The sequence below is a fragment of the Myripristis murdjan genome, chromosome 14 (genome assembly GCF_902150065.1).
Source record: "Myripristis murdjan chromosome 14, fMyrMur1.1, whole genome shotgun sequence".
Taxonomy (NCBI): Eukaryota; Metazoa; Chordata; class Actinopteri; order Holocentriformes; family Holocentridae; genus Myripristis; species Myripristis murdjan.
The window spans coordinates 16,280,934-16,308,702 of record NC_043993.1 but is presented as its reverse complement, the minus strand read 5'-3'; the positions used below and the strand labels follow the sequence as shown (position 1 = coordinate 16,308,702).

Genomic DNA, 27,769 nt, shown 5'->3' with positions numbered 1-27,769 from the left:
GTACTGAGGACCCCTGGGGGCCGCTCAAGAACCCCTGGGGGTCTCTGGACTTCACTTTGAAAGTGACTTGTGTATATTATTGTGTACAATAATTTAGAGTGTGCTTAACCCTGAGCAAGAGTCTCTTCAGTATCTTTTCATTTCTTTTCATCCCACCTCCCACTCTCAGATCTTGCTTGGTCAGTCCTGGGCTTGCATCCATGAGGCTTATGTTGTTTATTAGTTTGTTCCTCTGTATCCTCTGCGATCTTCAAAATCTCTCCGCAGACGATGATGCCCAGATGTTGGCCCTGCAGAGACACTGGCCTTAAAATCCTTTCCATCCCACTTCCATGGAAACAGCCTGTGCATGCTACCGTTGCCTGGCATGCTCATCCATCAAATCCCCATACATGGCACTCTTCTTACCCGTGGCATTCTCCATCTGATCCTCCTAGGGAACGCTTAACTCAGTCCTGACCACCTGTCTTGATCTTTCTGACAGCACCACAGTATCTCGCCAAAGCATGGTTACTGATTATTTCTGGTAATTCAAGCTGGTTCTCCGGTCATTCAGCAGCTGCTGAGGAGCGCAGATTAAACTCTCAGCTGGGGCTGGGGTTTCCCCTGCTCTGGTAGAAGCCCTTCCCGGGCACAGGACTTCACCCCCTGTCAAAGTCCCCAGATTTCTGTGTGGTTTTGACTGTTATTTTGGTTTTCCTGTGTGTTGATATTTTCTGTATGCTCCCTCGCTTTTTTCTCTTGCTCACCTGCCCTGCATCATCTTGCTAGCCCTGCCCTTGTGTCACCTGCACTCTACCCATCTCCCAGCCGGTCAGGTTCCCGCCTGTTTCCCTGTCAACCCGCCTGTTTCTGATTCCCCGATTAGTTCAGTTTGTGTTTAAGTTCAGCTTTCAGTTACTTGTCACCAGATTGGTGTGGTGATTGGTTTTGTCCCCTGTTCCCAGCTTGTTTGTTGTTCCTGCTCCCTTGTGATTATCTGTACTACTTACACCAGATATTTCACCAGTAAAGACTTTTTGATTTCAACCTTGCCTGCTGGTCAGCGTTTGGCTCCCCTTGCCTGCCCTCCTTGTGTCACCTTGGATGACTCCTCTGCAGTTCGCTCGGCTGCAGCCTTCAGCACCTGGTCATGGTGCCAACAACATCATCCCTCTCTTAGGGTTTTGGAACAACAGCTGGGGCTCAGACAGCATGATGGGACTTCAGATTTAACCCAGTAGAAGATACTAAATGATTTGCCCAGGAGATTTATAGATTGATTGAATCAGTTTGACATGTTGATGCTTGGGCTGCTAAAACTCTGGCTAAATTTAGATTTTATTTGACTAACTTTTGGATATATCCACATATATTTTCTAAAGGTATATATTTTTTTTAATTTATTTTGTGACGAGCACCTTTAAGCTGCCATAACAAAAATAAGTCTGCTTCTAGTTTTTTTTCTACAACAAAATATATGTAAAACTCATCTTAAGCATCACATATTATTATATATATCGCAGAAACTACAAGTGATAATAATTATTAAGGGTCACTATAGATCTTTAGTTACAATAAGGTAGAAATGATCAAAAAGAGACAGCAACAAAATGTCATTTCTCATTTATTATAATTTTTAGGTGTACATATGATGCAGTGCAACTTATGCAATTCAGATTTTGTGCTCCCGTTTTATCTTTTAACGCTCCTCTTCTTTCACCGTCTTTCTCTGGTCAGTTATTGGTCGTAATCCTCCTGATCTTCATCGTGACAGATTTGATGCTGTGAGGGACTCCGTTCTGCCTCCAGGTGTCCCAGAGGATGTGAGTGCTGCGGCCTCGGTTCTGCTCCGGGTCCTGTGGTGAGCCGTTGAGGTTTGCCAGGCCGCACTGGTTGAACCACCATCCTGTCTGGTTGTGCTGGGAGCTGCAGCTCTCCACCGTGCGGTTGTTGATGGAGCAGAACGGATTGCAGCCGTCGTTGTCAACATCTGATGCACTGAAGGGAGCTGTGTCCTGGTTCTGCTCCTGGTCGTAGCCGCGGAACGCATCTCCTGCGCAGAAACACACACACACACTCAGAAAAGCACACATGCAAATATACTGTGTACATCATGGCCATTGTGTGAGACTTAGGCCTTAAAGGGTACTATTAGGGAATAATTAAACGTCTCTATTAAAAGTCAACATTAAAACAGTGGGTCAGATTCTTACTGCAGTGCTGTGCTCCTTTATAATGAGTTCTCCAAGTTTGACCCATCAACTCCCTCTCTGTTGCCATGGCGATACTCTTTTCCAGTCCTCTTGCATGCTAATTGTTGGTACTACTTTATTTCTGTAGCATTATGAAATAGCTTCAACTGTGATGGTGTATTAGGAACATTGTAGGGGGAAGAAATATAGAACTGGGGGAGGGGGGTGATATTCTGAGAAAAACTCACTTTGCAATCTGGATCAACCACACACTGCAGACACCGTCACTTGCCATGCATCACACTTCAGTTGAACACAGTTGATGCCCTCATCAAATATATATATATTGTTTTCTTCTGAACAGACCCAGGTCATGGCAATGTCTCTTCAAAGTTCAGATGCTGATGATAATACTGTGACTCTGGGCTAAAATCACAAGTATTTCCTTGTTACCAAATCAAATAGCACAAGAAAGGTTTTTTTCTTGTAAATTTGTGACTTTAAAATGTCAGATTTATTTATTTATTTATTTATTTATTGCATAAGTTTGTGAGTTTTGTCCTCATGAATTTACAACTTTAATCCCAAAAATTCAGAGTTTTTATCTCAGCATTATCTCGGCTCTCTATTTTTTCCCCCCTACAATGGCCCTAATATGCCATCATAGATTCTCCTACCAGGTGTGTTAAAAAATGTACAGCACTGAGGGCAGCTGTTGCATAGTGATACAAACTAGGTCCACCAGTTAGCAAGTAAGAGGGCTGGAAAAGAGCAATTATAATAAATCCAAAACAAACACGTGTTGTTGTGCATCCTTTTTGGAGAAGAAAGGACCTGGTGAAGTGCTCATTCTCACAACAGGGAAGGAGTTGATGGGCCAAACTTGTGTTGGAGTTGTGTGGAGAGCCAATACCAGTATATGCTTAAGATCCCAAAAGTTAAAAGTTAAGACTTCCCGTTCGTGATCTGTAAGGGAAGTTAATACTGATTTTGCACATGCTTGCACATAATAAAAACGTTAGTAAATCAGGGCCCATGAATGCATAACACACGGTGGATGAAAGTATATACTGTCCAAAAAAGTCACACCTCTTCTCACTGAGATAGCACTCTTTTTTTGTTGTTTTGGACAATGAACCTTTATTTGTGGATTCATACCTGCACTGCCTGCATATCTGCCCAGGTGGATACTGAAGAAGTGTGTTTCATTGTCCAGCCGGAAATCATCATATGAGGCGTAAGAGGTGATGTCGTCATGGGAGACCAGAGCGATGTGAAGCTGGAACCGAGTGTCCTTCTGGTTGAGTATGTGAAACACCTTTCTTAGGCCCAGCCAGTGTTCTCCTGCACACAAACACACACAATCACAAATAAAAACACAGACAGTGAAGGAGGCAAAACATCACCTCCTTTGGAGTTTGTTCAAAGTCAGGTATTTGTTCAGTACAACCTGGAAGGTGGCCAAAGCCATCTGAATAATCTGCCCAGGGTCGTTTGAAGTCAGTTAATCCGTCTGTCCTCCTCTGTATCACCGTCCATCCGCCGCCCATGTAGTCCATCTCACAGAACACCTGCAGCATGAGATGTGTTACATGCGGTGTGTGAGTGAGCGGCTCACTGTGAGTGACTTCTGTGACGTTTTACCTCAAAGGAGGAGTCGATGTTCTCTGGGTGGACGATGTAAATGCCACTGGGGATCTTGGGAACCACTGAGATGAGATTGTCCTTGATGTCGCTGCAGTCTCGTCCTAAACAAAGCGAACACATTCTCCACTGTGACTAAGAATAAATTAATATTCTGCACAGTGCAACAGCGCTGATCAACAACATTCACTTATGGCCCAAAGTGTGTGTGTGTGTACAGGAAGTTACCGTGCGATTGGACAGGTTTGATGGAGTACATTTCGGTGTTGCTCCTCTGAACCTCGGAGCTGAGCGTCTGCACTCGGGTCATCAGCTCTGTGACCTGAAAACAAGAAACTACTGTACAAACAGCCAGCCAATCAGACGCTCAGGAACTCTGTCGCCCTGTCGACAGGAAGGCCTTACCTGACTGCTGAGGAAGTCCAGCGCTCGCTGCTGCTCCTCCATCACGTCTCTGATCAGCTTTCGGGTACTGCGCCCAAATGTTAGCAGAGACTGCTGTAAATGGACTTGACACACACACACACACACACACACACACACACACACATATACTTTCTCATTAACCAGCAAACAATTTCCGTGAAACAAACACTCATAAAGAAAAAGAAACGCTTACCACAAAGTGAATGTTTCTCATCTCGCAGCAGCTTGGCGGTGACGTCACATGGCATGGAACACGCCTCCTGACCTTTGACCCCTCTGAGCGGCTTTTGGGTTTTCACATGTGCTTGGGAGGAGTCCTCATTGAGTATCTCTGACTGGTTAAAAATGGTACTGTTTCCTGTGTCCTAGAAATCAAGAAAGATCCAAACTGAAAATGTTCGCACCTTTGCCTCATCAAATTTTGCAGGGGTTATGCATTACAACACTAAAGGAAATATAACCAACTTTAAAAATGTCTTATCTGCTTTCAAGTACTTTATTGTATTGCTTTTTGGATTATTGAGATGTAATCTCAAAAGCTATACCATCCAAAAAAAAAAAAAGGATATCACAAACAGAAATAATACTCCTCTGCTTCTAATTATTTGTGGAGACACATCTGGCCGTTTGTTGAACTTTTGAAGGAGCAAGAGATTTAACGGCTGAGGAAAGATTTCTTTAAATTAATTCAAGATTATTTTGATATCAGAACACTTTTTTATTTTTTGTTCCAGTTTAGGTTTATTTGAAGCCAGAAATCATTGATTACATTTTCAAAGGGCTTTAAAGACCCATAAGTTTACAAAAAAATAAAAAATAAAAACAGGATAACACCCCCGGACTTAACCCACATAGTCGACAACAAAAAACTGCCCAAAAACCCCACAGGTGATAGAGAAATGGGACGAAATCTTGAGAGGGACCACACAGAGACCATTCAGGTGTGTAATAGGTGTGGACTAGATGGAAATTTTTAAAATGCATTTTGCCAATTACATCAAAGCAGATACACAATCTAAATTCTGTAAGGAAAACACACACATAATTACAATGATCTTAAAAAAAAAAAAAAAGTTTCACCGTGTCGTTATCCAGCGTGATGCCTTCATCTATGTTGTTTTATGGGTCTGCATCAGCATTTCTTGAAGCAATTACAATCACTGGCAACAAGTACAAACGATGCAGCTGTTTTGTTTTCAGTCATTCATGATAAGGATTTTTGTGCGGAGTTTGTGTCGAGTTTTGTGCAAGAAACGTTTGTCTTTGTAGCTAGATTCAGTCAGCCATGTGCAAACTCAAAAAATAAAACCAAACTTTGAACCCATGATGTCTGCTATGATCCCAAAACACGTGTGGCTCAAAAAGCATTTAATCTATAAAAGGGTGGATTATGTTTCAGTTTTAGTAATCAATACTTTATTATCACTTGTAATCCATCCCACACTCTTCTAAACAGAGATTACACTTAAGTGCAGAGTTAACACTGACATTTTACTGTACCAAGAGGGCTGAATTACCTATTAAATGTATATCTGATATGCATATTTGTTAGAGTCAATACTTTAACAGTGAATTTTACAGCCAAAGGGAAACATTTCACTTCTACTCTAGTTCTTCAAAAATCATTGGTAAGAAAACAAAACTGAAAGACAAAATAGATAATTGACAAGAATTAGGAGACAATGCAGAGACAAATACAAGGGTCATGAGTTGAGCAAACAAACTTTTATAGCATGCATGTTGTACATACTATGGAGACATGGATGGAGGAAGGCAGGTGAGATGAAAGCAGCAGGAGGACAGTCATCCACATCTTGTTAGTCCTGACTTTGTGTTTCCCTCAGGAATGAGCAGAGCTGAACTCTTCTCCACCGGCGGGCACCTCTCACTGAACACAGCTTATACTTCTTTTATTCTCCAGAGTTTTTCCACTCCCTTTCCTTCCTTCTGTCCTTCCTATCCACCACGTCTCATCTCCATCTCCCTCTGCTCAGCTCCCAGTTTTTTTTTCCGCTCTTCTTCTTCAATGCTAATTTTGTTTCTCTCTGTTGCTGAGCAGCTGATATTTCCCCCAGTCTGCCATGCTCTGGGTCTCCCACTCCTTTTCCCATGACAAAACTCCTTGGAAGGGGTGGGGGTGGGGGTGGGGGTGGAGGGGGGTCAAATAGGCCAATGGGCAGTTCAGATTTGACATAGACGTGTGGAGGTGGGCACTCCTTTTGACAACTGGAGGAAAGTGCTGATCTCAGATCTGTGGTAAGGAGTGATTACCTGCCACCACCACCCCACCCCACCCCACCCCCCTTACCCTGTCTCTCTGTGGGTCTCTCTGTTACTACACATTGTTGTTTTACAGGTTTAAGGCTGTATCCTGCCTGCAGCATGAGAACCAGATGTGGAAGGGAAATGGGACACCTCCTACTAGTATGTGAATGTCTCTCTCTCTCTCTCTCTCTCTCTCTCTCTCTCTCTCTCTCTCTGCTGCACATGTCTTTGTCTGGAGGGCAGGGGAGGGGTGAGCCACAGCTGAAGGTAGGGTAGGGTGCAATGTAATCAAAGGCAGTGCGTCTGACTGTATCTCTACTTCTTTTGCTCATGTAAGCCCCCTTTAATGCCGCCACCCCCTCCTCCTTTTCTCTCTGAGCACTGAGTCAGACATCTGAAAACAGCTTCCCAGAAGGTCAGGCCAATTACTCTTGTTAATTGAACAGTTAAGCAGTAGGGAAAGTGAACAGTGGTGGAGAGCAGCAACACATACCAGTCAGAGTCCAGCTGGAGCCAGGCGGCTGCTCGCTTGCAAAAGAGACTGGTGTTGTGAGTGCCAAGGAAAAGAAAAGGGGAAGCCTCTGTCCTGAGCCCATGTGAGTTTATGGCCATGGTCAGTTAGTGGAATGTGGAAAGCCTGGTGCCGTCGCCCTTGGGCCCCCACATCTGTGCCATGTTACATGCTCTTGTAAAGCAGTCTATGCATTAGAATGACACATAATATCTGCCAACCAAGATAGTTAGTGTAGGCACCATCTGACACGGCAGCGCAATACTTCTCAATCAGTGTGCTCTTTGTTTGTAAAGCTGCGATGCATGGAAACTATTCATCTTTAGCTCGTTGTGTTTTGAGCCTGATCATAACTCTATATGATAATTATAGCATAAAGCGTTATTCTTGGAGGATTGGCCACTTAGAAATAAAACCCCATAACACCAAAAGCATTTAATTAGAGCACTGCATCAAGTCTGTTCATTTTCAATTACCAAAATATAACAGGACTCATCAAAGCATGACCCAGATCTTTTCCCTAGAACATTTTTCCCCCAGCTGTTGGTTAGCTGATCCTTTTCCAAATCAAAATTATTCTTCTTGCCTAATTTGACCTAATCAGTCACTGTTGTTGCCTTACTGTCACTCAGCCTAAACACATCATTCTCCAGAGCTCAATCCTATGGCTGGAATAGTTCCTGACAGATAAGTGATTTGTCTGACAAAAGTGCAATTCCCAATTCCAGTTCTTTGATTTATTGTGTGAATATGCATTTAGTAAGAGGAATATGCTCACTGTGGCCTTGTGGCCTCCTGTTTTGGCAGTGAATATGCACAAGTCAGCTTGTAATAGTAATCACCTACGTACAATTTTCAGTAGCAGACTTAGTGCAGTAAAGCCACACTGTGGAGACGACTTTATGTGGAATAACATTAACAATTTTTGTAAATTGTTAGCCAAGAGTGCTTATCCTGTTGATTATTACCTGCAGAGGTAATAATCAACAGGCCAGAGAAGCAACCAAATCACCTCCACCACACACTCTGTGTTGCTCATATCTGTTGCATTCAGATGGCTATGATTGTTTGTTAAGGTGCTTTTAGGTGTGATCTGGGTAATTAATAATTAAATGTGAAATAATAGTAAGGAAAGTAAGTAAGGAAAGTATAATAACGCCATCTATTGGCCTTTGTCTTGTGCTACATTTAAGCTTGTGTTGACTACCTTTTGTTCCTCACTTGCATCTGCATTCTCCACTGTAACTGCATGAACAGCATGGCAGTGATAACACATATGCATAAGAGCAACACATAGTGTACAGACCATGCAACCAGAGTGGGACAAGAGACTGGTGGCTGTGCATTGTTGAGTCTCAGCAGGTTAGCTGATGAGAGTGAAAGCTTTTTGGAAGAGGCTGATGAGGTGGCTGATTAACTCGGTGTTCAACAATTGTGGAAAATTTATGAAACAGGGTCTGTGGAAATATTTCCTTCCATTTTTTCCCCCACCCTAGTGTCATCATGCAACTGTTTCCTGGATGGAGACGGGAACTAGAAGTTGCAGTAACAGTGGAATCCTACTTTGAGAAATGTCTTTAGCACAGAAACATCACAGCGGATGCAAGACACCAAAAAAGCATTTACACACAAAATGAACCATGTCTGCACTGGTTGGAAAGTCCATTACCATTACGACCTCTCCAAAATTTCATCACACTGGAGACAGATGACCATTTCAACCTCCAGACGTTTTGGGAAGTATAAGCCCATTACTGAAATAACTTCTATGTTTAATCAGTTCACTGTGTAGACTAGTGAGTGACCTTTTGTTCAGGACCTTTTATCCAGAAATTTAGACATGTCGCTTCCATTGTCCAGCACATTTAATGATTCACCATCCAAATTGTGGAAGTGGCTTTTTAATAATCTTTCCCAGTCGTCATCCGCTTTTGATTTCATCATTAGTGGATGAAATCCACAAATGATTGTAAAATAATAATAATAATAATAAATTAATTAATTAAAAAAAGGAAGGAGAAGACAGTGCTTTACCAGGCCTGTGTGAGCACTGAGGTTCATTCACTGCTTGCTGTGAGCAGGCAGATAACACAAGACTTCCGAGACTTTTTTGCAAGTTCTTGTAGTGAAACCTCCATGCAGACGGCTGCCCAGCTGAGCTCCAGCAGCACTCCCTCAGACCGTGGTGCATGTTTTCCACTAGAGGGCAGGGAAGTCTGGCTGCGTCTGCATGGACAAATAGGCTCAGGCTGGGGTTGGCCTCATCAGGGGCGGATGTTTTCTCAATGCAAACTTCCCAACCCCCTGAAAAAAAATATACAGACCCAGGCCCGATTAAGAAAAAAATACCAGTCCAGTTTAACTTTTTACCCCTTGACTCTTCCGCCGCTTATTTTGTGGTCTGTTTTCTCCTCAGTGTAGTTTTGCCCTTCTACATCTTTCCTTCATGAGCTCTGATATGGGAAAACTGGAAGCTGCACAGAGAATGGAAGCATGGCCAGCAAACTGAGAATACAATGTGCTTTTGTCTCTTGCGGTCCCAGTTTAAGCCCCCCAAAAAAATGACTTATTGGGTGGCTTGATCAAAACAGCCTGAGATAACTTAAATTCAGCTTATTTACTTGGCGCAGATGTCTGTCCTTAAGGGAAATATTTAGCCTGCAACTGCGGCAGCTTTAAACACCGCAACCCCGCCCCTCAGCACTATCACATGAATCTGGACTGAACAGTTGATGAGAAAAAAAAAAAAAAAAAAAAAAGTTTGGAGGTTTTGCTGAAAACACTTTTCTGGGTCTAGTTGCGTCTCTTCTTTTAATGTGGATGTCTCTGAATTGAAAGTTCGCCTTGTGAGTCTGTGTGGCGTCTTTGCACTTCTCCGGCTGTGATTTCAGCAACTTTTCTGCAGGAATAGAAAGGAGAAAAAACGGTCTGGCTGCTTGAAGGTATGTGGGAGCCTTGTAACGTGTTGGAGACTTGTGCGATTGGTTTTTGTCAGATCCTGCAGGGTTTTAACTTCCATCTTTCGACTGTTTAATCCGACGGTCGGGGTTATAGTCGCAGCTCATTAAACAAGAAGTTTCACCTTGGAGTAAATACACAGAAGTGTAAACAGTTCTGGGGGGGATGGGGTGTAAACAAATCTGATCATTTCACTCCGCGGCTCAGAAACATCTCCCAAACTGCCTGCCGTCTCTCTCTCTCTCTCTTTCTTGTTGTGTAATTCACTTTTTACAGATTTGTTTTGACACCAAGTTGGCGACATGGACGCGCATCACGGCGCGCCTCCGGCTGGCCAGCAGGTCGTGCACGTCCGCGGGGACTCGCAGACGGAGCTCGAGGCCCTCTTCAACGCGGTGATGAACCCCAACAAGGGCGCGCGGCTGCCTGCCTCCCTGCCGATGCGCATGAGGAAACTGCCGGACTCCTTCTTCAGACAGCCCGAGCCGCGGGGACACTCCAGACAAGTAATGACAAGCACAACAAACAAACAAACCAACAAACATGGATGACAACAATGTGTAGTTCAGCAACAGGGGTTTCTGCACTCCCACCCAGATATACTTTCAACCCTAAAAAAGCCCAATTTAAAACGTCTTGCCATACACTAACAAACACCTTGGCCCACTTGGTAAATAAGCTGCTTATTTAGACATATTTTGCAAGTAAAAGTAAATATGGCAAGTAACGCGTTTCATATACCAACAATAGGAGAGGAGTCGCAGGTGTGATGCAGAGTGGCCATGTGATTGTTCACTAAATTCACATAATTGTACTCCAAAACAACATATGTATATAATATAATATAATATAATATAATATAATATAATGTACACATATCTATGATCTTTAAGTAGTTCAATAAGTTATTCCATTTGCAACAATCACAGACAACTCTCTTAAATACATAATAAGAAAAGAGATTACTATATACTTAATAAATTACACAAAGTATGCTATATCAGTAGACAAAAGGTAAAAAGTTTTTTTTACCTTTTGGGTTAGGGTCATGCTTGTATCCAACGTATCATGTGTTTAATATAGTTTTTTTGGTGAAATTTTTGCAAGTAATTGGAATAACAACATCCAATCATGTATATGCTGTTTTGGTACACATTAAATCACCAGTCACATGTGTACTCAATAGTATACAGCTTGTCTTAGCTGTGACTAGTCTCCTTTTTGAGCAAGCCTGACAAAACAGTACGCAAACGTGTTGGTTGCCTTGTTGTCATTAACTGGCAAAACATGTCGAAGTAGTTTATTTACCAAGTGGGTCTCGAGCTTTGTTGGTGTGTGGCAATACTTCTTGACTTGTGTGTTTTTGAGATTTTCTGTACTTGACCAGCACCCAAAGAAACTACATGGCTCTGCAGGGGATAACCTATTTTTATAATGCTTTCAACCCTGTTTGATAAGATTTTGTTCAAAGGAGCCTGTCCTGATGAGATTATTGTTGTTATGATTTTGTGTAGAGTTGGATATCTTACACTGTGACGACAGGGAAGTTTCAAAGTAACCATCCTTAAGGTCCACGGGCTGCGCTTTTGTAAGCCCTCGATGACGCCTCTTAAAAATAGATGGCGCTCAGAGAGCGCAAACGTCTGCCAATGCTGAATATTTCTATAACTTGCTGTTACATTCAAAGACATCATTCCAGTCGCTGAAATGTAAGTCAAATTCATTTATTGGATGACCACCAGAATCTAATCAATTGTTCCTTGGCTCAGTGCCTATCTGTCTACCCCACCTAATGGAAATCCGCTCATAAGTTTTTGAGATATCCTGCTGACAGACAGACAAACATTAACTGTGGGCCAAAATATTACTTCTTTGTCAGAGGTAATAAAATCTTCCCAGAGAGGTAAACGGCAGGGCACGAGGATGAAGTGTTTTATTATTTTTCCCCTAAGCTTTGTCCCTCCACTTTGGAAACTTCTGGTCTCCCTCCAAGCCTTTTCTTCCTGCTGGTTTGTATTTCTGATCGCCTTTCTTGGCTCATGGCACTTGTTAACCTTGCTTGTTTCTGGTCAGGCCAGTTCAGACGGAGGTGTATGCGGCTCCCTCACTCCTCACCATGTCCGCGCCCATTCCTCCCCTGCCTCCCTCCCAGTCAATACCCTCTCCACTCAAGCAACAGGTGCAGCAGCCCCACCAATTATCCCTGATGACGTGCCACTCCCCCCTGGTTGGGAAATGGCCAAAACGCCTACTGGCCAACGTTATTTCCTCAAGTAAGGCCTAATTTCTGTTTTTCTTTCTACTTAACTACTTATGTGCTGATCACTATTTAGGGTCCCTTTTTAAAACCCCAGAAGGCATTTACTGTATATAATGAAGAGTTACAGGATGAGATGTAGAGAGACGCATTGCACACACATCATATTCATCAACTACTTTGGTAACCAGAATGCTTTTAATCATGTTGTTCATGAGAGAGCATGGTAGGTATTGGATTGCCTGTGTTTCTGTCAAGGAATAACACACACCAAGTATCTGTGTGTCTGCATGTGTAGATGTGCACACGCATCTTGTAATACAGGTAAAGCAGGTCTAGGCAAAGTGCGCCCACACATCTTAGCCATCAGGTTACATTGGTTTAACAGACAGCATTACTCCGGCAGTGCTTTCAGGCTTTTACGTGTTGTGTGTTAACAGTCACCTGGACCAGACAACTACTTGGCACGACCCCCGTCTCCCGCAGCTCCAATCAGCTGCAGCTCAGCATCCTATCTCTGGCCCTCCGGTCCACGGCCACACCCTGACCAACTCCACATCCACCACACAACCCCAAAACATCAGTCCAGAAGCAGGTATCACTGTCCTCGTTGGTCCTCTCACCACCCAGAAACGTAAACATGTCATAGCTATACTTCATTTCCAGCAGGCCAGTATCAGTGTACTCGTCTCATTTTCCACTCACAAACTTAGGCAAGTCAGAACAGTTTTACCCAACATGCCTATTTATTTACCCCCAACTCATCACTTGCACACTGAAAATCTCAGCAGACTTCATACCACACAGAGATAAAGGACCTTTTACTCTCAATGCTCAATGCAGTTTTCATTTACCAGGTGCATTTTTACTTTGTACTTTCTCACTGCTGTCCAGGTCCACTTCCTGAAGGCTGGGAGCAGGCCGTGACTCCAGAGGGAGAGGTGTACTACATCAATCACGTCACCAAGAGCACCTCATGGCTGGACCCACGCATAGGTAAAAGAAAAACCATCAAACTTTTGTCTACAGAACTGACAGTTCATGCTATTACTGCGAAAATATGTTCCAGTTTCCACCAGCAGAAGCTGCTGTTTTGCACAAACAGTAGCAAATAGTGTAAGTTTTTGAAAAGGTGTCCCTGCATGTGTTTGAAATGTTTCACCCAATGAGTTTTTTTTTTTTTTTTTTTTTTTTTTTTTTTAAATTATTATCCATTTAAATGACCAAAATGTTCATTTCATACACTTTAATAAAATTCCAGCCCAGAAGGTGAACCCTGGCATTATTGGGATGGCAACACAGCAAAGACAGGACAAGGAAAGGCTCAGATGCAAACACCAGGGCCTCTCTCAGCCAATCACGGCACAGGTCAGAGGTCAAATGCAATTGCACTCATTTTTCCATTCAAAAAAACGGAAACGTTAGAAATACACATGTTTGATGTCAATGACAAACACAGCGAGCTGCATATATTACCCTATAGACATCTTACTGTGGTTGCACCTGATAGTTTTATATATCCTGTTGTGCATTCAGATCTGTCAGTCGTTTAAATTACAAATGTGTTCTTAGTTGAGCTGACCCCATGAAAACAGGTGTTGATCTGTATTGTAGGATGCAGGGGGAAGGAGCCAGATGCCCAGTGGAATGGACCATGACAGGAACACACAGACTCTTGTCCCGCCTCTGGATGTCAGGATCAGAAGCTCCAACCAAGAACCTACACTTAACGGGTGAGTTCATGTAGATGTGGATCTGTTTTACCACGGTGCCTATGCTCATCAGGAGGCAAATCCCGCCAGTCAGGGGGGAGAAAATCATTTGCTATGGATCATCTTTTTTTCCACTGAGCCTTAACAAATCAATGTAAGGATATGAAAGTTATTTCATTGTGAAACATCTGCTTTAGACTATGAATCTTCACCGCTTAAAGAATTTTCACTCAACTCAGACAGTCGTCCTCTATAATGTGTTAAGAAAGAACTACATGTATCAAATGATGCTGTCAGACAGATTCCCATTTAGCAGATGCTGATCAGTCTGACGGAGATGTAAGAAACATTTTGTGTGTTTGTGTTCTCTTGTAGCGCTCACTCTCGCAATGAGAGCACTGACAGTGGTCTGAGTGTCAGCAGCTTACCTCGCACATCAGAACACCTGCTGAGCACTGTGGAGCACATGGACACTGGTAATATAGGCACACACACATGCACACATGCACACAATAGCAAATTTAGAAAGATTGCACCAGGGCTTATAATCCATTATCATTATCAGTTTTGTAACTTGTGCCCTACTCTGTGCACACAATATCCTCTGCTGCTCTCCCTGTGGTTTCTTTCTGTTTTTTTGGTGGGGAGTTGAAACTTATTTTATGCAGGGGTCTAAGGACAGAGGATGTTATATTGTTGTAAACCCCCCTGACGCAAATTTGTAATTTTTGAAATTGAGCTATACAAATAAAACTGACTTGAATGGACCTGGTGTCCTGCAGTGCAAAACAATCTTCAACAATCTGCAACTTAATTATTTTAGTTTATTTTTACTAAGAGCCAGAATGGAGGCCAAAGCAGTAATGAAACATGTCCAACTGCGACATCTCCTGACTACAAGTGAAACTGCAACCAATGAAAAGTAAATAATTGTGGGAGAAACACCTAGAGTAAAAAGAGTAAATAGTTAGTATTCAAGCAAATATTAAAACCATAATATTAGGAAAATGAAACACTGGAATTTAACTCCATTTGTTAGTGTCATTATTTACTTATTCACTTTTGCACTTTATTTACTGGTGTAGTATATTCTACTGCAAACTAATTTAAATGATATCATTTATCCTTGTGTGATAAACAGAAATAAGAGAGTGTTGTTTTTTTAACTTGTCTTTAGTCAGCCAGCATCACTTTTACAAAGATTTGTCCTGTGCTAAACCCAGAAGAACACACACTCTTAAACCCGAGCAAGACGGTAGTAGCAGTTGTTTCTAATGACAGAAAATCCCTCTGCTCCTTGTGTGCATAAAACATCACTCGTCTTCTCTGAATTGTTCAGGTGACTCTGGAGAAACCCCTCCGATTACCTTACAGGAGACGATGTCAGTGCTGCCGATGAGTGAGGGGGAGGAGCTGATGCCCTGCATCCCAGAAGGTCTAAGTTCAGACCTCCTGATGGACATGGAGACTGTTCTCTCCGGGTCACACATGGACAAGGACAGCCTGCTCACCTGGCTATAGACGCCCCTCACCCCCACCCCAAATATGCTCTAAGATACGGTCTTTTATAATGTGACTGAGTAATTTCTCCAAAAATGGTACAGAACATTATTACTGAGGAACGACACTACAGTTGAGTGATGGATGGCTAACACTACTCCTACCCTTAAGGATGAAGTAATCTGACTCTCAGAGAAGGTGGAATGCTGCTGGTTTGTCCTCCCTTTGGGTCTGGTTTTGCAAGGATGTATCTGGGAGCACCCTACAGACGGGTGACAAACCAAAGGAAAAAACAACGTAAAGTGTCTTTGTAAGGTGTTGGGATGTGGCTTCAGTGCTCCGTAGATTATCCAAGTCTCTGGAACTCCCTTCTTCCAAAAAGATGTACATAGAGAGGCATGGTATAGTCAGGTTGCATTGCTATGGCCCTCATGGCAAATGCACAGTTTGTTCAGTGGTGCTAAAACCATTGGCGCTGGGCCACAGAAATGTGGGGAAAAAGTGATGTAGTCAAATGAGCCATCTTTCACCATATTCTGGACCAGTGGTTCTCAACCTTTTTGGTGTCAAGGAACCCCAGTTTGATTCACCCTAGGCCGCAGACCTGTATTTAATAAGTTGTATTCTCACAGATGGCCATCTGTTAAGATTTAGTTATACCAGGGGTAGGCAACCACACATAGTGAGTCGAGAGTCTGGTCAGGTTTTCATTCCAACCAAAAACTCCATCAGGGGATTTCACAGAGTACCTCATGTTCAAACAGAGAGGAGGAAGTGATAAGTGAAATCAGCTGGTGGAGTTTTTGGTTGGAATGACAACCTGTAGACTCTCGGCTCACTATGGCACATGGTTGCCTACCCCTGAGTTATACCATCACTGTCTACACCAGGGGTGTCAGACTCGTGCCATGGAGGGCCAAGAGGCTGCAGGTTTTCATTCCAACCAACAACTCCACCAGGTGATTTCACTGATCACCCTACCTCCAAACAGAGAGGCGGGACTAATCAGTGAAATCACCTGGTGGAGTTGTTGGTTGGAATGAAAACCTGCAGCTTCTTGCCCCTCCATGGCACGAGTTTCACACCTGTGGTCTACACTGTAGATTGGCGGATTAACAGTGAAGAGCATGAAACCCATGAACTGAATGTCATTCTCATCCATTCTCTCATCAAGTTAACTTTTATTCAATAAAATGATAGTGAAACTAAAATATTCACCATTTTTCAGGGTACCCCCTGGAACTGGAGCATTTGTCTGGTATGGTTTTGCTCCACTTGTAGAGTGAGAGAGAGGCCTCTCTGCTAATTAATACAAAGTTATTCTCAGTGATCACCTTTAGCGTATGATGAAACTTTTTATCCTAATGGCAGGGGTCTCTTCCAGTGACAATGCCCACATCCACCTATGGGAGATTTTAGACTGACGTGGTAGACAGTGCTCTCTACCACACTCTCAGAAAACCAACAGAGGGAAAATCATTTGGAGGAATGGTGCTCCATCCCCCTAGTCGAGTCCCAGAGACTTGGACAATTGAAGGCAAGGATCATTGAAGCTGTTTTGGTGGCTTGTAGCGGCCCAGCATCTTACCAAGTCACTTTATGCTGGGTTTTCCTTTAATTTATCACCTGCCTTTATGTTTCATTTTGTACCCCTTTTCAGCTTATTCTCTCCAGTTTTCTGGTGAAGTGTGTCATAGCTAATTTCAGATGCTACCATCTTGGTTTCTCACTAATTGCAAATGCTAGACACTTTGTTCTGCGACTAGTGCTGCTTCCTTTCCCTCACAGGCAAGGTAATCATGTTTCATACCTCCCATTTCTGTGCCTTTCTCCCTACTAGTTAAGCTATATTATTATAACTATATATAATCTATTTTTATCTATGTTTTCTATAGTGCTTTTATACATGTACCTGAATTTGAAGCTGTTAATTATTGTGAAGATAATTACTTTTAACCAGCTTCCTTTATGTAGAGAAGAAGAAGACTGCATACACACGTTCCCCAAATACAGAGCAGAATCACCAATTTGTAGCCTGGCCCATGTTAAAGTGCTGTGGGGCTGGAACAACATATAGCTCGTACACATAATGAAACACACTTATATAGCATACTATTTATCTCAGCATGCATGACATTAGCTGTGTATGTCACGTATAATACTGTTTCTCTGTTTACAGATGGGAGAAATCAGAATTAAACTGTATTACTATATGCTAGGCAGGAGCCTTTTTTATTTTTATTTTTTTTGCTTATGCATGTGCTTTGTATGGATCTATTTTCTTTCATTTTTTGTCCTGTAATATTTTTGAGAAGAGTCTCTGTTTAATAAACTTGTTTAGATTTGACAAGCAGTGGTGTGTGTAGTCCTAGCGCATAACTTGAACATGAACCGGATTGGACAAGGATTTGATTTGACTCATGCTGACTGGAGGAGGGTGTGTGAGTTGTCATCAAAGGGGCGTGATATACATATACGAGATGGTACTTGCAGAAACTACTTGAATCTGTCATACTCCTCACCAAGGCCCTGGTAAGTGTCTCTGTCATGTTTCATGAGAAAATTAATCTTGTTAGGTAGTCATCTGGTTATGTAGCCACGTATAAATATTGCTGGTTATCATCAAGTGGTCAATTTTTACAGTAAGTGTGAATGAAATAAGGGTTAGGGTTATCCATTATTTTCATGTCAATTCAATGTAAATGTGTTAATTATTTGTATTTGTACTACCACTAGTATCGCCAGTATATACGATAATAATAGTAATAATAAAAAAAATATATATTTGGTATCACTAACAACTTTTCTTTTTATATACAATTTTCTGTTTTTTGAAAAAGTTATTGATTTGTTCTCTCTCTCGCTCTCTCTCTCTCTCTCTCTCTTTTTTTTTTTTTTTTTTATATGATCTCAGCCGTAGCCGGAAGTAGCCGTGGTATCTGACGAGCTGTGTGGTGACTCCGGGACTTTCCGTGGCTGTCGTGTTTGAACGGTGAGTGGAAAGGTTACTGTACGTTTCGGTTTCCCCTTTCGTCTTTGGTGTCACACTGAGCTGACAGTTTTTTTTTTTTTTTTTTTTTTAATTATTATTTTGTACGCCTCAGCACATATGTATGAGCAGAGCCGCTGTCTGTAGCCGTTACGGGACGCCAGCTAACGTTAGCTAACGTCCTCCAACTGAAATGTTGTGTTATTATGGGCGTCGTCGACTGCTATTCAAACCACATATCTCTATTTCACCGTCTCTACACGTTTATTTGGTGTCCTTTGTGCATTGTTAATCGCTGCCAAGCCAAAGGCAAGACATTTGAGCAGTCGTTTTGTGTAAATACATATTTACGCTGCTAGCTAACGTTAGCTGGATGTGGGTTGAAGCGCAGACAGAAATACTGTGACTGCCATACCATTTATCTAACACGTCCACTGATTACATCTGTCATCTGCATATCTGGAAAAACAAAGTGGCAGCGTTTCAAAAATTCCTTTGCTGAGTGATGTGGGTACACCTAGTCCAGTTTCATTATACATACCACAGTAAATCACACAAGAAAAAACCCCCGGGATTACTGCATGTAAGAGTGGGATGAAAACAATCTGCTTTTTCTTTGAGAAAAAGCAAGGGGGGGAATGCACGCCAATGTCCATGTCTGAGAGAGCTCTGGATTCCTGTCATTGCTTATGTCATTTGTCCACCGGTCACCTTTAAACTCCACTGGTTCACTGAACTCACATTTGATTAGTCGCTGTGAGTTTCTCAACATATGACTCAACATTTTACATGGGTGGTATTATTTTGAGCCATCAGCCACATTAAACGATTAAGGCTAAATGCTGTGGTATAAAATGTGATATTTGAGTGTGTCTTATGTGAACCAGCTGTATCAGCATGCTTTTTTCAGCAGTATGAAAAGGGGAACCGGATAGCAGCTGAACTGGGAACTGGACATAATTCTAACATTTTCATACTGCTGTTTAAACCTCAAGTGGAAGCACTGTCTGCTACACAAACATAACTGGACTTTTTTTTTTTAATCTCTACAGGTGCTGCCAACATTGATGTAGTAAAGAGGGACCTCCCCCGTCCTTTTCAAGAGAGTTTTTGTCCTCCAGGGGATATACTTTTTCACAGTAATTTAGTCATCATCAGACATGGAAGCCTAAAAACTCCCAAAAGGGATGTCCGAGGGGGGGAGGGGTTTGAGACTACATATCCCTTTGACTGTGTGTGTGGTTGAGTCACGCTTTTTTTTTTTTTTTTTTTTTTTTTTTTTTAAGTTATGTTTAGATACATCACATGTTTGTCATGTTTGAGTGGTTAGATTGTATGGAACAATTTCGTGTGGGAAGTATGCGGAAAAATCAAGTGTACACTGATCCGGGATGACCACAGCATAATAATGTGATTTTGGTTTGAACATCCATCACAATTTCACAAGTTAATGTATTCCATCTTTGTCGCTGAGCAGGCTGGATTTTGTTGGTGCATTGAATCCACTTAGGTGCTCTGTTCTGTAACACTAAAGAAGAATATTGAACTTTCAGCAATGGAAAATGGCTCGAGATAGCTAACTCGGCCAGTTAACATGGCTGATATGTAAGGTGTTGTGTATGTACAGGGAAAGGTGTGTTTGGGTGCCTCATGCAGTTGGTGTCTCATGATGGCTGAAATGGTGCTTCCACTTTCATTTCTTCTGTAAAGCCCACGCAGCATGTTGAAAACTCCGAGTTTCTTTTACCATTCACCATTCAGAATGTGTGTGTGAGTGTGTGTGTGTGTGTGTGAGAGAGAGAGAGATCCTGGGTATTCTCAAACCTCTCTCCCTTTGAAGGGCAGCCCTTTTCCCTTATATTGCTACATTTTACCCAGAAATGGAAACTCTTGTTCAGCTCAAAAACAACCAGTTTTTGATGGGGCTTTGTCGCAATGGGCCTCCACCTAACCTGCAGTATGATAACTCCTCAGGTAACAGTCATTTTATTATTATTATTATTATTATTATTATTATTATTACCTTTTATCAGAGACAGAGTTAGTTTGTATACATGTGCCTTTAAAGCTGTGATTTAATACCTTAACTTAATGATAGTATTGCAGGTTTATAAAAAAGCCACTCTACTTCAGATTCTTTGTTGTTGAATTGGATGCACTAGTCCTAATTAATGTTATTCCCGTCTGCAGAGCTCTTCCGCATCTCTACCTTCGCCCGGTTCCCAGCCTCAGGAGTCACTGAGCGAAGCCTGGCTCGGGCCGGCTGGTTCTACACAGGAGTGGGCGACAGGGTCCAGTGTTTCAGATGTAATGTGACGGCAGAGGGCTGGCAGGCTGGAGATTGTCCGACAGAGAAACACAGACAGCTCTCTCCCTCCTGCTCCTTCATCCAAAGCCTCCCGTCTACAGCCAACTTGCTCTCGTCCTCTCACTCGGCTTTCTCTCCACTCCGCAGCGCCCCAGTAATACCGGTGAGTTGAATGAAAGAGTGGCATCCCAAAATAAGAGGTTCAGTATTTAGAAGAAAATTACTTTTATGCCAACTGTATTCTGAAAAAGTTAAGTACATTATGGCTGAACATTAGCTATAAATGATCTGAAGGCCTTGTCTTAAAAAAAAAAAAAAAATACTTTTTTTGTGAACAAAATCATCTGTGTTGAATTTGCTGGTCAAATTCAGGTTTTGTAATGAAACCCTTTGAATATTTCCTGAATATATTTGTTTATATTTCCCAGTACCAACTAGATACTTGAGTTAGTACATTTAGAAAAATAATTCTTGCCCTCCTCCCCTAGCTCTCTGGTCCAGGCCCAGCTCCAGTCCCGGGTCCCAATCCACCAACAGTGAGCCAAGGAGAGGAGCCAGTGGGTTATCTGAATATGGGCTTCTCCGCTCCGCCACCGTCCAGCCCGCTGAGCTCCCGTGGCGTTGAGGACATGTCTCACCAGAGACCACCGACGTGCCACAACCCCAGCATGCGCAGAGAGCAGGACCGCCTGGACTCTTTCCACTCCTGGACGCTGTCTATCATCACCCCTGCTGAGCTCGCCAAGGCCGGCTTCTACTACCTGGGCCAGGGAGACAGAGTGGCCTGCTTCAGCTGTGGAGGACAGGTGTGTTTTACAGGGTGTCTGCAGGTCTGTAAAAACTCTTTGCTTAAAACCGTTCTGTAGTACACCTTTTCATTTGTTAAATTTGAATTTATGAAGTCTTAATTTCAACAAATATTTTATCTCATTTTAAGTTACCTATTGCTTTTTGTTAAAATTAGTAAAGTTCTCCTACATCAGAGTCACCACTGATACCAGTACTGCCTTTATACTTGCCTGCTACACTTTTCTGTTGGGAAAATGCCTAATATAGATCAACAAGCCGGTCATACAACCTGTAGAAAGAAATTCAAGTAAATCAACAGCTGGCTAGAGTGGAGGACATAAAGAAATGCTACAGTTGTCAGGACAATGCAAGTTTCAGTGTTAAAATGCAAGGGTACATCTGAAGTTTCGGAGAAACATTACCATTTCCTGACCCTCTTATCTACATGGTAAAGGATTAAGTGTATTACTCGGAAGGAGCCATAATTAACTGTACATGTGACACATGACTTAATCAAAGCTCAATTTTTGTTTGCAGTTGAGTAACTGGGAGCCGGGTGACAGAGCCGTGTCCGAACACCAGAGGCACTATCCAAACTGCCGTTTTGTCCGTGGGGATAGAGCTGACAACGTGTCCCTGGCTGGAGGTGCCGGGTCGGTGCCGGGTGCGGCTGCTGCCGGGGCCTCAGCAGCCCTCAGTAATGTGTCCAACCCAGCCATGCAGCAAAGCGAAGAGAGGCTCCTCACATTTGTCAACTGGCCCTCTCGTATCCCCGTCCGGCCAGACCAGCTGGCTAAAGCCGGCTTCTACTATGTAGGTAAGAGCGATGTGTCAAAACAGCGCAGTCCTGTGACATCTGACACAAACAGCTGAGGGAGGGGAAGATTTTGTCTCATCGTACCCTGGCATTTCCAGTAAAAGTTTTTGTTTCTTTCCACTGCAGTCAGGGATTCCCCTTTTTTGTGTGATAATTAGACAAATCTATATTTTCTATTTAAGTTGGAAAGTCCTTAGAATTTTTAGACCTGGCACAGTTCTAAGCAACAAAACGTATTGTAAAATATTGACAGGCTACATTTATGGGTTTGAGGCAAAGGAACAAATGACATCAAAAGACAAAGGAAAATAGCATCAGTAGTTTCAAACAGAATCAGTCTGTCCAGCCCTACAGACAGCTTTGAACTTTTTTTCTTTCACTGAGATACCACAGCACCTGCTCTACACTGAGATTTGTCCCATTTCTGTTCAAGGTCGTAACGATGATGTCAAGTGTTTCTGCTGTGACGGCGGCCTGCGATGCTGGGAGTCTGGAGATGATCCTTGGGTGGAACATGCTAAATGGTTTCCGAGGTAGTTAATGGCATTTTTTATTTTATTTGTTCATTTTATGTTCAAATAGTTTTTATTCATCACACTTTATAACCCCACATACCTCTGGTGATTTACAGGTGTGAATATTTACTCCAGGAGAAGGGTCAGGAGTTTGTTCACCAGATCCAGGCTCGCTTTCCTCGACTGTTTGAGCAGGTTGGTAGAGACTATCCAAAAAATGTGTTTCTGATTGGTACATTTGGTTGGAATGGGTTGTGGTCTGGCACATATGGCAGGAAGTGGGTTTGGTGCATAGAACATGGTGTAAAAAATAAAAGCTTCTCTCTTTATGTCTCCAACAGCTTTTAACAAATGGAGACAGCAGCTCCAGGGAGTTCGTGGATCCTCCAGGTGAGTATGAAACAATGTAATAATATTACACCAATAATGCATTTAATTTAATTCAAAGTGCTTTTCAAAATAAGTTAGAAATCTCTTTACAATTAAAATGACCAACACTGAATCCAACACTGAATAAAACATAAAGATGAAATCAACAACCAAAAAATTTGTAAACAATTAGTAAAATCAAGAGAAGTTGGCCATTTTTTAATCTTATCTTCATCTCTTCATTAATCCTAGTCAGTGTTTTTTTTTTATTTTTTATAATAAACTTTATTTATATAGCACCTTTCACAATAGTTATTCAACAAAACAAGCAACAAGACAATAAAACAGTAATAAAATGCTAAACCACGAATCATAAAAATGGAATAAAAGATCATTTGAAAAGAGCATGAGATTGAGAAATTATAGCTTTAAACACTGGCAAGCTCATTCTTTAAAAAAATACTGTTCACAGTAGATTCAGAAGAAGTGATAGAATTAGATAAACAATGTTTTTATGCTGTTGCAAAATTTATTTGGAGATGAAGATGAAACGCACACATCCTTGCAGTTCTTGTAGTTGGCCTGCTGTGGCTCAGATGCCAAATTAAAGCTCAGTGGAGTCTATAAAGTGTAGCTCTGTTGGCTTGGATTCTTAGCAGAAGTACATGGGAGAGACTTGATGTTACAAAAGGGACAAACTGGAGGTGCTTTCTCTCTCTCTTACCTGCACTGCCTTGATCATGTGTGTGAAGTTCAGTAAGAACGTTCTCCTGCTAAACTTTACATGTCTGTTTTGTTCCTGTCCTGTCAGTCGTCCACCTGGGTCCAGGAGAGGAGCGCTCCGAAGATGCCGTCATGATGAACACTCCTGTGATTAAGTCTGCGTTGGAAATGGGTTTTGAGCGCAGCCTGGTCAAGCAGACAGTCCAGAGCAAGATCCTGACCAGTGGAGAGAATTATAAAACAGTCCAGGAGCTGGTATCTGACCTGCTGAGCGCCGAGGACCAGAAAAGAGAGGAGGAGCGTGAAATGCTGGCGGAGGCCATGGCATCTGGTACAGCTCATTGTGAAAATTTTGATTTTGCTGTACATGTGATCCTTGGAACGAAACCGTGAATTGCAGCTGAACCCTCTGAACACCATGCATATTATGTAAACATAAATATCCCCTGTAAATATCCCTCTTTATATCTCTCATTCTAATCTCTCTCTCTACCTCAGATGGTTTTACCTTCCTCAAGAGACACCAGGCAGCTCTGATCCAGCGTCTGAAGAGCGTTGAGTCAGTGTTGGAGCACCTGAGAGAGCAAAATGTGATAAGTAAGTTTCTAGTATAACTTATCTATCAGAGGTCTTAAGGGTCTGTGCAGGTTTTTGTAGCTCTCTTCGTGGGGGTTCAATCGTTTAATTACAGTGGGCCATTCTGTGTGACAGCAGTTACAGAAAATGACAGGTTTTTTTCCCCAAACCTGAAAATGACAGGTATTGAAATGAAATTAAATCAAGGCACAGTGCAGCAAATGTTAAGTTTATTTATTTATTTATTTATTTTTACAGCATCTGGCTGGTTTGAATAAAACTTCAGGTTACCTATTCTGTAACCTTGGTTCTCTGATAACGTCATCAAATCCCCATAGTGAGACACTGAAACAAATGTGTGACAGGGAACACAAGTTAAATCATTTGCTTTCATGTATTTAATAAAACGATTTCATGTAGAGTTGAAATACGTCATAGCCAGTCATTTCAGGATAATGTCAACCTTCTCATTGTTTTTCCCTTGAACCTGTGAGGGTGACACAATAAATGGTATATAATTATATGGTTGTGTTCCCACAATCAACAAGTGGAGGGTTGAGTCAGTGGAAGTGAAAACATTAAATTTACTTCATCTCAGTGAGTCTCTGAAGATGGTCAAGATGTTTATGTAAAATGCAGAAGTGGAGTAAAATAGTTTAAGCAAATCCTCAAAAATAAGTTATGACTAATAATTTTGAGCACAATATTTACGATCATGGTTACCATCTTAGCCACTGCTGTGTGGCTGTAGCACTTATGGGCACTGCAGTTGAAGGCCTCATCATGAATAACATTTGTCCCTGTGCTGCTGACCTGCAGCTGCAGAGGAGTACACGGGGCTCCAGGCTCAGGCCTCAGCCCAGCAGCAGACGGCCAGGCTGATCGAGCTCGTCCTCACCAAGGGCAACGCCGCCGCTGAGGTCTTCCGCAACTGGATCCAGAAGAACGATGTTCTCCTGCTCAGAGATCTTATGTGTATGTCACCTCTCCCTCCCGCACACACACCACCCTTACTGAAAATGTCACAGTGTGGATGAAAAAAACATCTGCTTTGTGTTGTGGTAGTTTTCACAGATTACATACATTGAAAATGGAGTGTGTATGATGGCTTTTGGTCTCTAATACATTTTCTCCACAGTTATGAATCTATACCTTCTTTTTTATTCTGGACAAAATTGGAATCCAAAAGCATCCTTACAAAAACTGTAATAAAGTGTTTTTGTCAGATATAGTTTGTGCAGACTCCCTCCACAACTGACAGTTAACTTAATACTCTAATTATATACAATTTTGCATTCCCAGCCTTAATTTGTCCTTCCATTACACTTTCAGCCCAGACAAATGAAGCTGCATCACCAAGCCAAGATCTCTCAGGTATAAAGACACACCTGTAATCTGCTTTTGCTAGACATTAATCAGTCAGTTTTTCAGTTTATCGTCTTAAAATCAGGAAGTTGTTTGGGATTTATCAACAATTCAAGTATTTTGCTTGGAATTAATGCACTATATTATGTTCAACAAATTAGAAATTGTGTTTTCCCTCAGCACATTTGTCAAAATTCAGCTTCTGCATGTTTTACCAGATCTCTAAATATAACATTTTAGCATAATACAGCTTGTTTGTCAAATGCATTCTTTATTAACTTAGACATATCTCTTGGTCCATCTTAGATGTGTTACATCATGCTGGGTGATCTATATTAGGAATACTTAAAATGATAAATACTGTATAATGTCCTGTGAAAGACACCTTCTGTTTTTTCCTGTTTCCGTTTTTTTCTCGAGGGAACAGGTTGTTTTTGTTAATGTAGATTATGAGATTTAAAGATGTTTTTTTTGCTGACTGTCCTGTCTTGGTCTCTGTAGATCTGCCCATGGAGGAGCAGCTGCGGCGGCTGCAGGAGGAGCGGACCTGTAAGGTGTGTATGGACAAGGAGGTCAACATTGTCTTCATCCCGTGCGGACACCTGGTGGTGTGTAAGGAGTGCGCCCCATCACTGCGAAAGTGTCCCATCTGCAGAGGCCTGGTAAAGGGCACAGTCCGAACCTTCCTGTCATAGATATTAGGCCATGTTGCCCCAGTCTGATAGTAGTGAATGTAAGCAATACAATACTGAACAGAATGAGGAGTGAAATTGTGCAGTTTTTTTTCTTATATATTGTGTGGATTGTCTGTTGATTCTTTGAAATATTCACGCTGTTGCTGAGGTGCATCATCTTGTCTGCAGAACCGTACAAAGTGCATGGAAAATTATCTTTTAACCTGCATTGTAGCCACTGCAAAATTGTAATTTGCCTTTTACAACATTATGACAAGTAGATAGACTCACTGTCACGTACTGTAGTCTTTTATCAAGACTCAAAAATAGAATAGATTAATCAACAGTTAATCTTTTCTTAAGCTCTCTCCAGGCAAGCCTGGCCACAGGACACTGCTATCAGTTTAACATCACTCCACATAGAGTGATAATTTGAAGAGTGAGTGAGCCTGAGGAGGCTGTGAGGTGTCATGAGGGGTGGAAGGTACACATCAGCTCATGTGGTGTAAAATTTAATCATTGCAATGAAAGCTATTAATTCTAGCAGCAATATTTATAAACCTGTTGTTAGCATCTGTTAGATTGCCACTAATGTTCAATGATGTGCCACTTATTTATCACTGAATAAAACAAGATTCATGAATCAAAGTACTTTCATGCCTTTCATTTTAACACACATCTGTTGTTTATGCAGTGTGGCTGTGCCATTACAAGTGTTTAAGTAAAACTCCCCAGCTCATAACAGGGAGAAGCACTTAAAAATTTCATCCAAAACATAATGAGCACAATACTGTCATTTTAAGACATGTTTGGGATTTTTTTCCCCCTTTTTGATCTAGTGTAGGTGAAATTAATATTCCTTATTCATCTCTTAAATTATGCATGATAATGCATACGCTTTCCATGTCATTTGGAAAGAAAATTAAGGCCAAAATAAAACCCTGACCTGTGTAGCTCTACAGGTAAACCATGGCAGGTTTGGGGTTTTAAACTGAGGGAGCCCTCCATGCCAAAAGCTCTTTGCAGTTTTTATTTATTTGATCAATATTTGAGTGCCACTACCAGTGACATTTAAAAGAAATAAGGCCTCATTCCAAAATTAGTCATTTAAAATTTTAAAAGTTCCTTTTAAATCACTGGATTGAAGTTAAGCACCATGTCATTTTTGAGGTATTTGCTTGTAATTTAGTGAGTTGT

The 27,769-nt window shown here is 41.9% G+C and overlaps 3 protein-coding genes across 4 annotated transcripts; 2 read left to right on the top strand and 1 right to left on the bottom strand.

Annotated features, from left to right (window-relative positions):
* Positions 1-1,630: 1,630 nt before the first annotated feature.
* angptl5 (angiopoietin-like 5) lies at positions 1,631-9,158 on the bottom strand. Its single transcript, XM_030069105.1, has 8 exons — positions 9,055-9,158; positions 4,438-4,609; positions 4,224-4,327; positions 4,047-4,140; positions 3,819-3,922; positions 3,625-3,745; positions 3,333-3,518; positions 1,631-2,035 (listed from the first exon to the last, which is right to left on the bottom strand). Exons 1-8 carry the CDS (start codon positions 9,079-9,081, stop codon positions 1,716-1,718), a joined length of 1,128 nt encoding a protein of 375 aa, XP_029924965.1. The 5' UTR covers positions 9,082-9,158; the 3' UTR covers positions 1,631-1,715.
* A 204-nt stretch (positions 9,159-9,362) lies between these two features.
* On the top strand, positions 9,363-16,473 carry LOC115371313 (transcriptional coactivator YAP1-like). Its single transcript, XM_030068608.1, has 9 exons — positions 9,363-9,962; positions 10,255-10,484; positions 12,052-12,251; positions 12,676-12,830; positions 13,130-13,231; positions 13,497-13,603; positions 13,850-13,968; positions 14,323-14,423; positions 15,287-16,473. Exons 2-9 carry the CDS (start codon positions 10,281-10,283, stop codon positions 15,466-15,468), a joined length of 1,170 nt encoding a protein of 389 aa, XP_029924468.1. The 5' UTR covers positions 9,363-9,962; positions 10,255-10,280; the 3' UTR covers positions 15,469-16,473.
* A 1,471-nt stretch (positions 16,474-17,944) lies between these two features.
* On the top strand, positions 17,945-27,223 carry birc2 (baculoviral IAP repeat containing 2). Of its 2 annotated transcripts, none has more exons than XM_030068606.1 (14): positions 17,945-17,979; positions 18,362-18,439; positions 19,489-20,410; positions 20,627-20,907; positions 21,233-21,574; positions 22,071-22,350; positions 22,784-22,883; positions 22,982-23,060; positions 23,207-23,255; positions 24,046-24,288; positions 24,456-24,554; positions 25,353-25,508; positions 25,866-25,907; positions 26,400-27,223. In XM_030068606.1, exons 3-14 carry the CDS (start codon positions 20,317-20,319, stop codon positions 26,591-26,593), a joined length of 1,959 nt encoding a protein of 652 aa, XP_029924466.1. In that variant the 5' UTR covers positions 17,945-17,979; positions 18,362-18,439; positions 19,489-20,316; the 3' UTR covers positions 26,594-27,223. The 2 variants fall into 2 exon arrangements, with proteins under 2 accessions (XP_029924466.1, XP_029924467.1); XM_030068607.1 differs by having other exon boundaries at positions 17,950-17,979; positions 21,233-21,550.
* Positions 27,224-27,769: the final 546 nt, after the last annotated feature.

What these genes read in the sequence shown, in the direction of transcription:
- angptl5 (XM_030069105.1), bottom strand. Translation starts at nt 9,081, where the DNA reads ATGAACCTCAGTGCTCACACAGGCCTG. An exon ending in TCAGTGCTCACACAGGCCTG is followed by an intron (nt 4,610 to 9,054) that starts GTAAAGCACTGT and finishes CTTGATTTCTAG; the next exon opens with GACACAGGAAACAGTACCAT. An exon ending in CAGATATGCAGGCAGTGCAG is followed by an intron (nt 2,036 to 3,332) that starts GTATGAATCCAC and finishes GTTTCTGCGCAG; the next exon opens with GAGATGCGTTCCGCGGCTAC.
- LOC115371313 (XM_030068608.1), top strand. Translation starts at nt 10,281, where the DNA reads ATGGACGCGCATCACGGCGCGCCTCCGGCTGGCCAGCAGGTCGTGCAC. An exon ending in AAACATCAGTCCAGAAGCAG is followed by an intron (nt 12,831 to 13,129) that starts GTATCACTGTCC and finishes ACTGCTGTCCAG; the next exon opens with GTCCACTTCCTGAAGGCTGG. An exon ending in CTCAGCCAATCACGGCACAG is followed by an intron (nt 13,604 to 13,849) that starts GTCAGAGGTCAA and finishes TCTGTATTGTAG; the next exon opens with GATGCAGGGGGAAGGAGCCA.
- birc2 (XM_030068606.1), top strand. Translation starts at nt 20,317, where the DNA reads ATGGAAACTCTTGTTCAGCTCAAAAACAACCAGTTTTTGATGGGGCTT. An exon ending in GAGAGAGCAAAATGTGATAA is followed by an intron (nt 24,555 to 25,352) that starts GTAAGTTTCTAG and finishes GCTGACCTGCAG; the next exon opens with CTGCAGAGGAGTACACGGGG. An exon ending in ACCAAGCCAAGATCTCTCAG is followed by an intron (nt 25,908 to 26,399) that starts GTATAAAGACAC and finishes TGGTCTCTGTAG; the next exon opens with ATCTGCCCATGGAGGAGCAG.